This window comes from Malaclemys terrapin, chromosome 15 (genome assembly GCF_027887155.1).
Source record: "Malaclemys terrapin pileata isolate rMalTer1 chromosome 15, rMalTer1.hap1, whole genome shotgun sequence".
In the NCBI taxonomy this organism is placed as follows: Eukaryota; Metazoa; Chordata; order Testudines; family Emydidae; genus Malaclemys; species Malaclemys terrapin.
Genome location: NC_071519.1, coordinates 31,051,124 through 31,066,263, shown reverse-complemented (window position 1 = coordinate 31,066,263; position 15,140 = coordinate 31,051,124). Strand labels below are relative to the sequence as shown.

Below are 15,140 nucleotides of genomic sequence, written 5' to 3'. Positions count from 1 at the left end.
GCATAGCACTAGCCAGCATCAGCACCCAAAAAGAAGAGATACCCTTACGTCTTAAAATCTACCACAATGATGGGCACCTTACAAATAACCAGACAGCTCCACTGGCACAGCAGCATAAGACACACTCCTATTCAACACCCTTTATTTTAGGGAAACTGGATGGTCTATGGTATGGGAATGCTGGAGCCTTTCACGTACAGGTCACGGCTCTGAGTTTGGCTCAGGTTGGTAGCAAAGGATCACTCATCAGTTCTAGACTCACCTCTTGGGGATCCACTTAAAGGGAGCTGGTCTCAGCCCCGTTCCTGTGGGACAGATGTCCATAGCAGAACCCCTCCCCCTCCAATAATAGCTATTGGGCAGTCTTAAAAGAGAGCCCAAGGACTGAAAGAGCTCTAGAGACTGCACTCCCCTCTCAATTCCTGCAGCTGGAGATGAGGCTCCTTGGTGGGGAGCAGTCTGGGAAGTTTGCACTGCTGCAATTGTGTGGCTAGCTAGAGAATTTCAGTCTCCAGCTCTCAATCCAGCACCTTATACCTGCACTAACTGTGTGAGAAATAAATCTATTTTCCCTTGGATTAGGGCTTGGCCTGTGATTTTCAAAGGAGCCTAGGGGGCAGAGACACCCAGCTCCCATGGACTTGCAGGCAGAGTTGGGTATATGACTCATTGGGACAATCCCTCTCTTGGTTTGGAAATTATTTCGGGAGAAAGATGGGAGAGCAGCTGTTCCCATGTTCTTGTGGCTCCAGTGGTGAGAGGGTGAGAGAGAGAAATGCTGGTTCTAGCTCCTAACAGTTGGGACGATGCTCCTGCAATCTCTTGTGTCTTCCAGCCAAGAATGAGTGTATCATTGCCAATCCTGCCTTTGTTGTGTATTCCTCTATCGTCTCCTTCTACGTTCCCTTCATTGTCACCCTGCTGGTATACGTACAGATTTACGTAGTGCTCCGGAAACGCAGGAAGCGCGTCAACACCAAGCGCAACATCCACGGCCTGGACTCTGACACGCAGGCACCTCTGAAGGTAACCAGACCCCATCCCCCTCTCCCAATCACCATCTTCTTTCCTTCCTGCTCACATTATTTTCCTGACACTTCCCCCATTCCCTCCCCAATGACACTGTTTGGTCTGAATGAAACGGTGGATTGTGAGGATGGATATTGTGTCTTATGCCTTTTGGGAGTCCTGGATGGACACAGGGGTACCCCAGGACACTGGCGGAAGCTTCCCAGATCTTTTCTGACCTCCAAGGATGTTTCATCAGCAAGTCTGTGGGTCGGATCTGCTTCACCCAAGCAACCCATGTTTGCTTCAGCTTTGCAGAGTCTGAGTTGGGTTTAAGATATCCAGCAAGGGCTTGAAGCTAGGGTACTTTTATTCTTTCACTCTGAGTAGGTCCCTCTGCTCCATGACTGCATGGTGGACACAATCTTTCACCATCCTGTTGGAATTTATTCCTTCAAACTGTAGCCCGGAGAGCTAACTGAAAGAGATTTTATTTAGCACAATGCAAGAAACCTAGAGGCCTGAATCCTGTAAGAGAAAATTAAATATCTTTAAGCTAGCTCTGTGGGCTACAATAACAAGGGTTGGGCCTTTCAAAGCAGCCCAGGGAATTTAGTTTTAAAATTAATAGAAGATACAAGATTAGGTTAGAAGCAGGTTAGATGAGCACCTGTCAGGGATGGTCTAGATAATACTTAATCCTGCAGGCGACTGGACTAGATGACTCCTCGAGGTCCCTTCCAGTCCTATGATCAAAACCCCTATGTAGTTTTCAAAACTTCAATCAAGGACTTCAACAACCTCCCACTTCCTTCTTTCCCGGCCACCTTTTACATATAGGGCTGAACTTGTTGACTCTTTCCTTTCTCTTCAAATGTGGCCGTGGTGGTAGCTGGTGTCTGCCCACATTACGGTACTGAGCAATAGATTGTTGTGCAGATGACTTGCCACTACTGTAGTATCCACACGGATGGCTATTGCCCTCTTGCAGGGATGTCCACTAGCTAGCAACTTCAACATGGCTCCCGGACAAGGAAACCTTTGGGATGTGCTCTAGCACTACAGTGATGGCAGCCCCAGACAGACACATGTAAGAACACAGCTCTTGATACTTCACACACAGTGCACGAGTGTCTGTCCTGCACAGCGCATGGCTGGCATGACACACCTGCGACGGACGATGGTGCCTTGAGGCACACACGTTAGCAGAATCCAGCAAAGTGTGCGTGGGCTGTGAGGACACTTGTCACAAATTCCCATTTTAGTAGGAAGTGAGAAATGATTAATATGGACTTGTAACTGGAGAGGAGCCATCTCCAAACTGTCTCTCAGCATTTCCCTCAAAAGCCAGGTTCTAGTCAAGCAGAGCAATATGGAGACAGAGAGGTGAGGCTGGATTGAGGAGCTACAAAGGTCCTTAAAGTGTCTTTCTCATGGTGAGAAAAGAGCTGAGAGTCCCTGGGAACCACCATCATTCACTCCTCGGAGTAATTTTCCAGACTCCTTACCTTCGTAGTCACAGCTATGTGTTTCTGCTCAGTGCCCTGTGTTTAAATTGCCACATCCCTCTTGCCAGCTCCCCTTCTAATTCCCATCTGCTTGTGTGACCTGTGTGCTGATGTTTGCCCCCTTAGGACAAATGCACTCATCCAGAAGATGTGAAGCTCTGCACTGTCATTGTCAAGTCCAACGGGAGTTTCCCAGTTAATAAGCGGAAAGTGGTAAGTGTTACAGAGGACTGTCAACTCTTCAGCACAAGCACTTTCTCCCTTTGCCTTTGCATGGTGCAGAATGAATTTAGGGTAGGTTTTTTCCCCTAGTCTAAGAAAGAAAAGTTCTGTGTTAACAAAGGGAATTCCTATGCAGCATCAAAACTTAAAGGGCGCTGTACAAGAGTTTGCCAGGGCTCAACCCTCTCCGGGCGGCGGGGAGCCACACAGACTCACTACCCACTGGTGCTTGGGTACTTTGTCCGGCTGCAGGGTCTCCCTCGGGAGCCCTTGCAATCCTGGAAGACACAGTAAGCCCGACCCTGGCTCAGAGCGGGCACCAATGCTATGTCAGGGCTCAAGCCCTCAGTCAGGGCTGAGCAGCAAGCAGGAGTATTTAGCCCAGGCCCTAGGTCAAGACGGGGCAACAAATGCTGAATTGGGCTCCGACCCTCAGTCAGGGTTGAGCAACAATAGTAGGCCTAAGCCTCCACAGGCCTAGGAGAGGGGGAGACGGCCACCCACGGGTTGGGTGGCGGGGGGGACACAGGCCCTCCCACTCCACTGCGTCCCAGCCCGGGGCCCTAGCAGCGGCAGAAGACCTGCTGCTGTCAGTGGGGATCCTGGCCGCAACACACTGACATGGGCTCTGGTAGTGCTGCAGCCAGACTAGGGTCGACTGCCCCCGGGCCACTTCCACGCTCCCCCTCGGGGCCTACCTAGGGGTTGGTGTCGGCCTCGGGGGGATCCTGGACCATGGGTTTGTCAGGCCAGGGATCGTTCGGCAAGTCCGGCAGCTCCTCCGGGTGGCGGGCGCGGGGCAGGCCCGGCAGTTCCTGGCAGCCGCCCTGGGCCGCGGAGGTTTCCCAGCCCCGAGCCAGGCTGGAGACGTCTGGTCTCTCCGGCATCTGGGGCCTGACTGAGCACTGAGGGCCAGCCTTTGTACTTCCGGGTCGCTGCCTGACCCCCTGAGGGGCGGGCTCAGAGCTCCCTAGCTCCGCCCACTCTGGCCTCCAGATGCGCTCTTCCCCCTCCGGGGCGGCGGGGAGCCACACCACCTCACTACCGGCGCTCTTCCCTTTCCCCAAAGGAAGCCAGCTATTTGAACTGCAGTATCGCCAACTCCAGAGTTAAAATACCAGGACTCAGTTCCTTCACCTCCCCCAAACACCATGAGATTGTTAAAAATATCATGATTTTGAAGGCAGTTATCAATTTGGGGTTCTTTTTATTTTCCTTCTAGGTGTTTTTTATATTTTGAGACATGAATTCCTTTTGGTTTGTTATGAAAACCTGAATAAGATAATTGAAAATGGACATTCCCCAGGAATATTTCTGTTTAGGGGGGGGAAAAAAGCCATCTTCCATTTAAATGTCCTTCTGATAGAAAATCTTCAGCCAGCTCTAGATCGGAGGCTGGTAGGTTCTCCCCTTTGATAAGCCCTATAAGATAGCGGAACGACTCAGAAGAACCAAATAAGCATTATCAGAGTCAGAAAGGCCAGTTCCTTCCAGAATAATGTTCACAGAAAAGGGATACAAATAAGGGAACTTAAGCAAAGAAATGAGCCAACAGAAACACTCCCCCAGTTTGGAGCTTCCATCTTGTCCTATCACCCCAACCTTCCCCAAGGCATTCTCACCTCTCTGCCTCCCACACAGCCAATTTATAGCCCTTCCCCTGACCATCTCTGCAAAGGAGGAGATGGGGAGTTGAACTGAGGTTCATCTCTTCATCAAGTAGTACCCCTGCTCCCTTCACAGAAGACAGTATCACTCCTTTGCCCCAATTACATATTTATCTATCTTTATGTTGGGGGGTTTTGATCCTTGTCCAGGAGGCAGTGAATCACATGGAGGAGATGGAGATGGAGATGGTGTCCAGTACCAGCCCCCCTGAAAAAACCAAACACAAACCAGCCCTGCTGAGTAACCACCAATTGGTTATGCCAGCCACTTCCAACCAGTGCATCAATTCCACCCTGGATTTGCCCTTGGACAGCCCCACGAAAACGGAGAAGAATGGGCACGCCAAAGACAACCCAAAGACGGCCAAGGCCTTTGAGATCCAGTCCATGCCCAACGGCAAGACAAGGACTTCCCTCAAGACCCTGAGCAGGAGGAAACTCTCGCAGCAGAAGGAAAAGAAAGCCACCCAGATGCTAGCCATTGTGCTTGGTAAGAGCTCAATTTGGCCTCCTTTGTGGCCCATTGGCTTCCCAGGACTGGTCTTTTAATGGGAATGTCCAGTGAGGACTATTTTGTTTGTCACATAGGCAGAGAGAAATGCATTTGCTGGTGGAACATGTGGGGAAATACAAGGAGCATAGTGGGCAATGCATGGAGGGAAGAAGGACGTGTCAAATAAGGATAAAATGCAAGGTGAAAGGAGGGGGGCTGAGGATACTTTAAAATGGTCTCAGGAGACAGAGTGTTGTGTACTGAAGGTGAGGGCCTTATTGCAGGTTTCCCTGGATAAGTTAGGGGAAACACCCATGCAGCCAGGCAGGGCCGGCTCCAGGCACCAGCCTGGCAAGCAGATGCTTGCGGCGGCCACTCCGGAGAGGGGCGGCACGTCCAGCTATTCGGCGGCAATTCGGCAGACAGTCCCTCACTCCCGCTCGGAGCGAAGGACCTCCCACCGAATTGCCGCCACAGATCGCAATCGCAGCTTTTTTTTTTTTTTTTTTGGGCTGCTTGGGGCGGCCAAAACCCTGGAGCCGGCCCTGCAGCCAGGCAGCATGCCACCAGTAGGAAGGCCAGCCAAGGTTCTCCCTCTCAGAGCAGCATAGGAGGACAACCTCATCTAACTCAGGGTGTTGCCCAACTCTGGGGAATAATAGATGCTGATTGGCAATGGCTGGCAAGGGGCTCATATGATTTACAATGCATCCCAATTACGTTCCAAATGGCAGGGAAGTCAGAAACAGGATTGACAACTCTGAGGGCCAGATTCTCTGCTGGCATAACTGCTTTGAAGTCAATCAACTTACAACAGCTGAGAAAACATATAGTGCTTAGATACTTAAGGGCCACGGCTTTAAAAATAGGATAGCAAGACACAAGACCTACACCCCTGCAGGAAGCAACTTTCTTTTACCACCATAAGGGGCTTAATTGTTGGATCTCAGAGAGTATTGAGCACCTGCACAAATCTTCCAGGGTTAAAATGACAGTTCAGTGCAATCAAACCCGATTCTTTCCTTATTTCCCAGGTGTTTTCATCATATGCTGGCTCCCCTTTTTCATCACCCACATCCTGAACATGCATTGCAACTGCATCATTCCACCGGTGATGTACAGTGCCTTCACATGGCTCGGGTATGTCAACAGCGCCGTCAACCCAATTATTTACACCACCTTCAACATTGAGTTCCGCAAGGCCTTCATGAAGATCCTCCATTGCTAAATAAAGCCTGAGAGCAAGATGATGCCATGCACACACCACATACACACACACAGGCGAATAGGGAGTCATGAGGAGGCCTATGGTGTTAAGACAGTGCCATGCCTACGCACCCTTATAGCTGGGACGTAATGGGTGGCTTCAAGTGGGATGCTCTCTCTTATTCTTAAGGTGACCTTGGACTCCGAGATCAACCCAAAGGGCAGTTTTAAGAGGTACTCTCACACTGTGTTTGAAGATACAGAAGCAAAAACTAAGACACACTCATTTGATACCTGCCTGTGGCCAACTGACCTCCAGTGCATTAATTGTGGACATTAGCAGAGCCAGCGGTGGACAGTGATTGGTCACTGTGCTGGTTGCTCACACGTTAACATCATTGATACAATTCTCACCAAAGACACCAACATCTTTTCTGCTTTGCAATAGGAGCCAGAAAGCCAGAGCTCACAGGAACTCCATGCAATGGCTTTGCCATCACCTCCAGCTGACCAGTCCAGTATCAAATGGCTGAAGCCTTCAGACAAAGACTTAGAGAGGTGCCAACTGGGCTAAGAAGGTTCTGCCATCATACAAGATCCGATATCTACAGCCATATGGGTCCAGGGGAAGTGGGTGCAGGAGGAGAATGGAAACCTGTATCACATATGGTGTCATAACACAAATGTAAATATGAAAAAATAGGATGAATTGAACAGAAGCCCAAGCCAAAAAAAAACCAACCATAAATAAAGAGAAAAAAAAAATAAATGACACCTTGTCTTGCATGGTACGTGCGTGCTATGATTCAAAGGGTACCCATTGTCACCATTCAAAGCCATGTCCACCTGCCAGGATTTTCATCTCCAAGTTACAAGTTATTATACAAAGTTAGCTGCAGTGTGATGGTGTCATTCATATAGTGGCACAAGGACAAGGTGAAAGAGAAGGCTGCTGGAGCCATGTCCATCCCTGGTATAACTCCAGTGAAGTCACCAGAGTTAGACCTTCAGGTTGAATTTGGCCCCTGTAGCATGGGTTTAACCAAACAGGGAGGGAAACTACTTTTCATTGGCCATCCTGGCTTCCCCCTTCCCTTACGACTCTGCATTGAGGCAGAGTTGTGTATTAGGTTCTAAGTCTCAGCCATCACTCTAAAGGACAATAACTTCACTATAAGCAAGATCTTAAGCCACTGACTCACACTGATAAGCTGTAGTTGCTTTCATGAACAATCCCACTGTCTTCAGAGGAACTATTCCTGAGAGTAACCATTCACCACCGTGAGTTAAGGGCCTTTGCAATCTGACCTTGGTGGGTTTGGGAGGGAAACTGAAAGGTTCTGAAAGTGTCTCTAGCTACACATGCTCCTGAGTTCAGTGTGGACCCTGGTCTGGAAAATGAGAGATTTTTTTCCCCTCTTTGTTTCCAGCACCTCCCTCACCCCCTTGTCTCTGTGCTTCATGGTTTAACCACTTGAGAAGCCATCACCAACACCATTTCACCAAGCCGACCCGGGGGCTGCCAAATCCACACTGTCACTATTGTACCCAGCTCACCATATATTTTGTAATATCTCTGTAAATAATATCCAGTAAAATGAATAAAATTCCATGGAAATGGGTCTGGCTGGAGTTTAATTCAGGATCAGCATAGTCTGGATTATTGCAATAGTCCACACACACATACAGACCCGCCCCAAATTAAAATCAGCCGTCAATGTTAAAGCGATTAAATGCCCGGTAGACAGAGATACAGGCTGGAATCTCACACAGCTTCTGACTTCAGCAGAGGGGGAGGGGGAGCCTGCTGCAGGTGTGGAGAACAAATTGAATGTCGTTTCTGGTTTTATATAAAGAAAGAGAAAAGACGATCAAATCCACCATCTCAGGTGTAATTCCATCAGCTTCAATGTGATTAATTTGTCCTGGGCCTCTTAACTACCGTTCCACACACCACCTTCTTATTCGACTCATTCATTCTTTATGTACGGGTAATTCTCAAATTTTGCAGGTCAAGACCATTTCTTGCTGTAGGCCCTTTGCCATGAATTCTCCTTGGTTCTAGGTCTATTTCCCCATGTTACCAATACACGCATTTTCCTGTGCAAGCAGAGGTCAGGGAGTTACAATATATGTGCTTCCTGTATTGTTAAATAAAGCAGCGGGTCAGGGGGGCATGATCCCAGCATGGAAACCACTGCTATAGATGGTTACAGCATAGATTTCAAAGCTTATTTGAACATGATCTTTTGAGGTCTGTCAGCAGCTATAGATTTTAATGAAAAGGGGATCCCTCCAGCCATCCAAAGCTATTCTCAGCCTGGAGCAGGACACAGGAAGAGGAAAAGAACCCATGTCCCTAGCAGAGATGGGTCTTGAAGATGGAATCAGACTAGAGGACACAGATGGAGCAGTGGTTTATTCTGGCAACACTTTATTTACTTCCCACCAATCAGGTGTTACTTGATGCTGCCTGAGCAAAATGTTGCAACCAAATAGGCCACGGCTAATTGCTTCTCAATGCTGGTGTGACAGCGCACAGCAATTAGGAGAGATTTTGTACCGTTACATTAACGGGATTATGTGCAAGAGAAAAAAAAGTGGTGCTTACAAAAGCACAGGAAGCCATGAAATCCTTTTCTGATCAGGAAATTGGAAACGCTACCTCAAGAGATCTCAGGTGCAGGGTACAGATATAGAAGGAAATTCTGTTCTTTTCTCCCCTAATCCTTCCATTTTTAACCAACTGAGTTAATTCAGTGGTGGGAATCAACCCAGCCTGATCTTAATGAAAAGACTGAAACAATAATAATAATAATAAAAAAATCAATGCATTTTGTGTAAAAAAGCCTATTGTTCGATTTTCCAATAATATTAACAATTTCAGAGCAGGAAAGTGCCAAGCAAACAAATAAAATATTGGCTGTGGAGACCAACAAAGCAGAAAGAAATGTGTGAAAACCTCCTTCATAATATAAAAATACACCATCCTTGTTGATTATCTCCCTGGATGACATTCACCTCTGTGCGGAGGGACAGAGCAAGGCCTATGCCTCGTGTAACTCTTGAAAGGAAGTGGGACTTTAGCGTCAAAGCCTCATTCCACATAGGGGTCAATTTCACCCCCTGTGAGATGTATCGCAAGGTGGACCCGACCCAGAGGCCTAGATCCACACTGACAAACTGGATTCTGAATCCAGATTCAAACTTTGTGGCTCAAGCTACCTGGAATATTAATATTAAAGGAGAGAAGCCCCACGCCTGCATGAAGCAGAGGAGCTGTTGTAATAGGCCCCCTCTGATCTTTGTACCTGTACATCTCCAAGGTGACAAGCTCCTCTTTCAGTGGGAAGGGGCACAGGTAAGCAACAGACCAGCTCTCCGTTCACTCCAGTGACCCTTCACACCACTCTCTTCTAAAACCCTCAAATTTTAAACTAGGGTGACCAGACAGCAAATGTGAAAAATCAGGACAGGGTGGGGGGGGGTAATAGGAGCCTATCTAAGAAAAAGACCCCAAAATCGGGACCGTCCCAATAAAATTGGGACATCTGGTTATCCTAATTCTAAACTGCCCTGCAGGACTACCTGCAACCCTGACGCCCGACAACTAAGTCAAGTTGTTGCTGTGCCGTGATTAAGCTGGTGCTCTGTGATTGGCTGAGGTGCTGTGGGCAGGTTGGTGCTTGCATTCCAACTGCTTTGGGACAGTTTCTCTGCCACCAAGCACCACCATTGATTTTCACACAAAATCCCCATATGTTGTATGGGTGGGTGGGTGGGTGGGAATTATAGCACTTTACAAACATGACAATCTTCACAACCATCAAACTATTATTGTTCCCATTTTACAGAGTATAAATTCAAAACCGAGGTGGGAAACATCTTTTTGTTTTGTGTTTGTACAGCATCCTGAAAAAGAGGGTGTTAGTCCATAACTAAGGCCCTAGATGCTACTGCAATACAAATAAAAATAAGAATAAGAATAAGAAAAGTGAAGTAGTTTTTCCAAACTTATGGACAGAGTCATCGTCAGCAGCGGGATTAGAATTTGGGACTTCCTGGCGCCTATTGCTGGCCTCAGCCTTGTAGACAAGATGACCCTGTCCTTTAAATCATGTCTAAAACATTTTGCTTTCCTGGGACCTGTGGAAATGTGTATGTGTGCTGCTGGTGGGGAAGGCAATGAGATTTTTTTCACATCACCCTAATGAGAAGATTTGATTTCTTCCTTACTGAGAGGCAGGGATTGTTGAAGGTGAATTCAAGCCAGAAGGAACTGTAATGGTCCTTGTTATGGTCATATTTATGGTTCCTTATTAATGAGCGAAAGTTCAAGTCCTGTTTAATGAGAATCCTTGGTCCTGCCTTTCTCTCTCTCTGTGTTAACAGTTCACTGAAGATCAGTGTGGTTGTTTGCAATAGTTGAACATGTTATTATCAAGAAGCAGGTGTATCCTGCACAGTATTCTGTAGTCTCTCCACTGGTTTCCATTGCAACGATGATATTATCATTTTATTCCTCCTGATTAAAGAGCAAACTAATTACAATAGGTCCAACTGGATGATTTAATCACATAGAAATTTCTTCAGTGATTAAGAAAAAAATCTCTGATGAAAATATCCTGAGAAACTGTCTCTCTTCCTAAAGGTTCAGGAATATACATTTGTTAGGACTGGTACATAGACATTGGTAAATTTCACATAGTCACTTTATAATTCCATATGACTGGTAAAAGCAAATTTGCACATTGACTGGTACACGAGCTACATGTGATGACACTTTTGTGTTGTTCTTTTAACCAGAAGATGCAGCACTTCCTCTTATTTATTTATTAGTAGTAGCAACACCACTCATTATTTTGTGGCAGTGCCTAGGGACCCAAATCATGCATCAGGGACCCATTATACTAGGTTAATCAAACATATAACAAAAATACGGTCCCTGCCCCTAAAGTTTTACTGTCTAGTTCTCATACTTCTCAGACTCACTCCCCTTCTCAGCCTACTCATCTTTTGTGTTTTTCCCCTCCTCCATCTCACTTTGTCCAGAATTCTGTCTCTCTCCACTTCTAGACTGAGTCTAGGTGCCTAGATACCACGGTGATGAGGGAGGATGGATAGATGTGCTCAAGTTTCTCCAGGCCCCTTCTCGTGTACAAAAAGACTTCTAGGGGACAAGTTCAGACTAAATAAAGAGGAATAGCCTTAACAGAAAGGCAGCCGACATTTGTCTAAGTTCTCCCTGAAACACAGCACCTGCTCTTCACAATGGACTTTTTATGTCTCTTTGTTGATTCTGTATATTAGTGCTCAAGATAGTAATCCACAGCCATTGGCTTAGTCACGACAACCTTTGCATGCATGAGCTGTGTAGAAAGTTGAAAAAAATTAAAATCCTAACTTATAAAACAGAGTCAACCTGTTCCCAAAGGCTTATTGCCTTCAGCTAGATTTGATGATGACAAACAATTTAGTGGCACCTACAAACTAATAATTTCTCATTGTCTGGAGAAAATAAATCTGAGCTGTCAGGGTACTATGGCATTACAGACAATTTGCATGCTAAATACAATATTTTTAGCACACACATTTTTTAGCTTTTAACATGCCCCAAAGACTTAATTATGGACTTCACTCTGCTAAATGCACCTGAAATAAAAATTCACATTAGTGGGAGTCGTTCTGCTGTCCATCTCCATCACTTACTTGCTTTATATAAAACTCAGCTCAAAGCAACACATTTAGCTGGCACAGCTTATGGTTTATTTAACACTGATACGAAATATTGCTTAGAACTGAGCTGTAGTAACCTGAGTCACCAGAGCATCATTCACCACCTACATTCCCTCTGCTCCTGATGCTGATGGGACAATACACAGTGTAACCTTCATCATGCCGCCCTCCTCCTCCTCAAGAGCTTCTTTCTTTGCCACCTCTTCATCTATTATAATTATCCTCATTCTAGAGCATCAGAGGTGCACCTGGTACTTTGCCCACACCTTTGTAGGGCTGAGATTTGCAAAGCTGCCTAATGAACCGGGATGCCCAAATCCCATTACAATGAAGAGGCATTGAGTGCCTAATTCCCCTAGGCATCTTTGAAAATCCCACCCTGGAAGACAAGGTCCTTGCACTGAAGATTATTAATTACATCTATTATTATATCACCTGAGTACCCCAGTCAAGACAAAACAAGCACTTGTCCCCACTCCGAGCACTAATGCATGTTATTTAGTACTAGGAGGTGCAAGGCAAAGGTAAAACTCTCTGAAGGATACCATAGGTAGGAACTATAGGGAAGTCATGTATCATGGTGGATAGGGCACCGGACTAGGCATCACGACACCTGGGTTTTATTCTTGGTTCTGCCAGTGATCTTGGGCAAGTCATTTCAACTCCCTGTGCCTCAGTTTCCCCACGTGAGATGCAGATAATGATCCCCCTTTGCAAAGCTCCTTGAGATCAGCAGAGAAAAAGTGCTATTTAAGGGTTAAATCCTACTGCATGGAACACTGCAAAGGACCTCTGTTTCAGAAATAGGCATCTCTGTTGTGATTGGCTGGGGAGTGGTATCACTGACAACACAGAAATTTCAGCAGGGGATGCTGGGAAGGGGAACTCTCAGAAACCTTATCCCTCCATTCACCAAAGCAACTGTCACTCACACTTCCCAATGGAGGGAAACAACTGTAAATGTTCAGCAAAAAAGGGAGTTGATTCAATAAAGTTAAATCAAAGTTGTTGCCAGTTCTGCTTTTGTGTGTGTGTGTGTGTGTGTGTGTGTGTGTGTGTGTGTACTGCTGCTTCATTTTTGTCTCTCAATCATTTCTTGATTCCCCGCCCACCTCACTGAAGTTCCTTTAGGATCTTTGGAAAATGTAGTGAAATACAAAGGGACAGTGAGGTTTCTCATCAATCAGGTTTCCTCCAGTTTCCTCCCCTGGGCCCTCCCACAATTATCACATCCCTTCAAAGATGCAGAAGCTGCTGAGAAACTGCCCAGAGCACCCAAATAACAAGGGAATTGGAGGACTCTGACTGGAAACAAGGAAGATCAAGGCCAGAATAAGTTGAAGAGTTGCTATAGATGCAGACTGGAGACAGGTTATTACTGCAGCACAAAAGCAAGTAGTGGCATGGTCCAGTCCTCCTTCAGACAGGATTGCCCTTGTCTGGGGTGGGAGCATTCTTCCCAGGAGCAAGTCTGACATTCAGCAAAGTTACTGGATCATCTCCTGGAACCAGCAAACCAGGAAGCACTGTTATCTCAGCCAATGAATGTTGCACAGCAAGAGGGCTTTGGGATCACTGGTTAGACTGGAAACCCCACCGGTGCCTCACGGGAAATATTGGAAAGCTTCCTAGCTTGAGACATTTCTCCACATACATCAGTTCTGCACATTCTGTATTTCCTTCTCCCCAGGTTTGTTTGTGTCACTAGGGGCATTTGCATGAGCCAGAACCTTTGTTTCAACCAGCCCCCTCAAGGGCTGATGGTATGTCTATATGTGCAGTGCTGGAGCTTGTAGAATGAGGATGCTCTGTGCCAATGGGAGAGAGCTCTCCGATCGGCATAAAAAAAACCCCACCTCCGCAAACGGCATAAGCTTTGTTGGTGGGAGAAGCTGGGGACATGATAACAGTTTTCAAGTACATAAAAGGTTGTTACAAGGAAGAAAGAGAAAAATTGTTCTTCTTAACTGCTGAGGATAGGACAAGAAGCAATGGGCTTAAATTGCAGTAAGGGAGGTTTAGGTTGGACATTAGGAAAAATTTCCTAACTGTCAGGGTGGTTAAGCACTGGAATAAATTACCTAGAGAGGTGGTGAAATCTCCATCATTGGGGATTTTTAAGAGCTGGTTGGACAAACACCTGTCAGGGATGGGCTAGATAATACTTAGTCCTGCCATGAGTGCAGGGGACTGGACTAGATGACCTCTCAAGCTCCCTTCCAGTCCTATGATTCTAGGATACCATTGTGCACATGAACACTTATTTCGATGTAATTTATGTCACCCATTCCTGTCTGTGATGTCACCATCATCTCCATGGCAACTCAGTGATGTCACAAGCTGGTCATTCTGAATTTAGTTGAGGTGAGATGGAGGAAGCAGGCACAAATGGAATGCCTCAGGAAGGAAAGTCCAATGGGACAGGTTCAACAGGGCATCAGGTGCATTCTGCATGCACATGGCTAGGAATCTGGGCATCACAGCTCATGTTTCTACTGGGATGTAGAGCCAAGGAGTTCGGCGCATTACCTGACTCAGTCCTGTACTGAACGTTATTATAGCCTTCCTCATTCTGAAACAGCAAAGTTAATCAGATTTGGAATGGAGCAGACACGGTTACATCTTACTTCCAGTTTCAATTTGTCTAGATTCAGCTTCCAGCTGTTGGATCTTGTTGTGTACCAAGTCCTGTAGTAACTGCTGTCATCTCCCTGTGTAGGTACGTACAAGAGCTGGTCAGCAAATGCTTTCTGTTTCCGCAAAGAAATTTGATGAAAAGGAAAACGCTTTTGTTTTCATCAAAATTTGCCTCCAAACTTTATTTATTTATTACTTTTTCAATCCTGATTAAAAAACAAAACCCACACATCAAAATGAGACATTTCCCACAAAAATATCTGGTTTGACAACAGCGCCATTTTTTGGTCAAAAAACACTCTGAATGGAAAATGTTGACTAGCTGTCATAGAAAGTGATCAAGTCACCTTGAAACTTTCTCATCAATAACCTAAATAGATCAAGTTCTTTATGTCTTTCACTGGGTGGCAGGTTTTCCAGAGCTTGACTCAATTTTGAACCCACTTTTCCATTTCCCTTTGTAAAGGCTGGGCACAGTATTCCAGCAGTGCTCTCATACACAGTGATGGGGTCACCTCCCTACTCCTACCAATATTCCTCTGCTTATGTTTTAAACTCAGTCAAGCCCTCGCTCAGTTCTATGCTCAGGATGGGGTATTTATGCTCCACTTACAGCACATCTGTTCTTCACAGCTGGCTGCTACAACGTTCAATAGCTACGCA

At 46.2% G+C, this 15,140-nt stretch overlaps 1 protein-coding gene across 1 annotated transcript in view; it reads left to right on the top strand.

The window, feature by feature from the left end:
* Positions 1 to 6,836, top strand: part of DRD2 (dopamine receptor D2) — an 81,490-nt gene extending 74,654 nt beyond the window's left edge. The window contains exons 5-8 of the mRNA XM_054005501.1: positions 836 to 1,026; positions 2,643 to 2,729; positions 4,556 to 4,895; positions 5,933 to 6,836. Of these exons, the coding sequence (XP_053861476.1) occupies positions 836 to 1,026; positions 2,643 to 2,729; positions 4,556 to 4,895; positions 5,933 to 6,126 (812 nt within the window). The 3' untranslated portion in view covers positions 6,127 to 6,836. The remainder of the gene's footprint in view (positions 1 to 835; positions 1,027 to 2,642; positions 2,730 to 4,555; positions 4,896 to 5,932) is intronic.
* Positions 6,837 to 15,140: the final 8,304 nt, after the last annotated feature.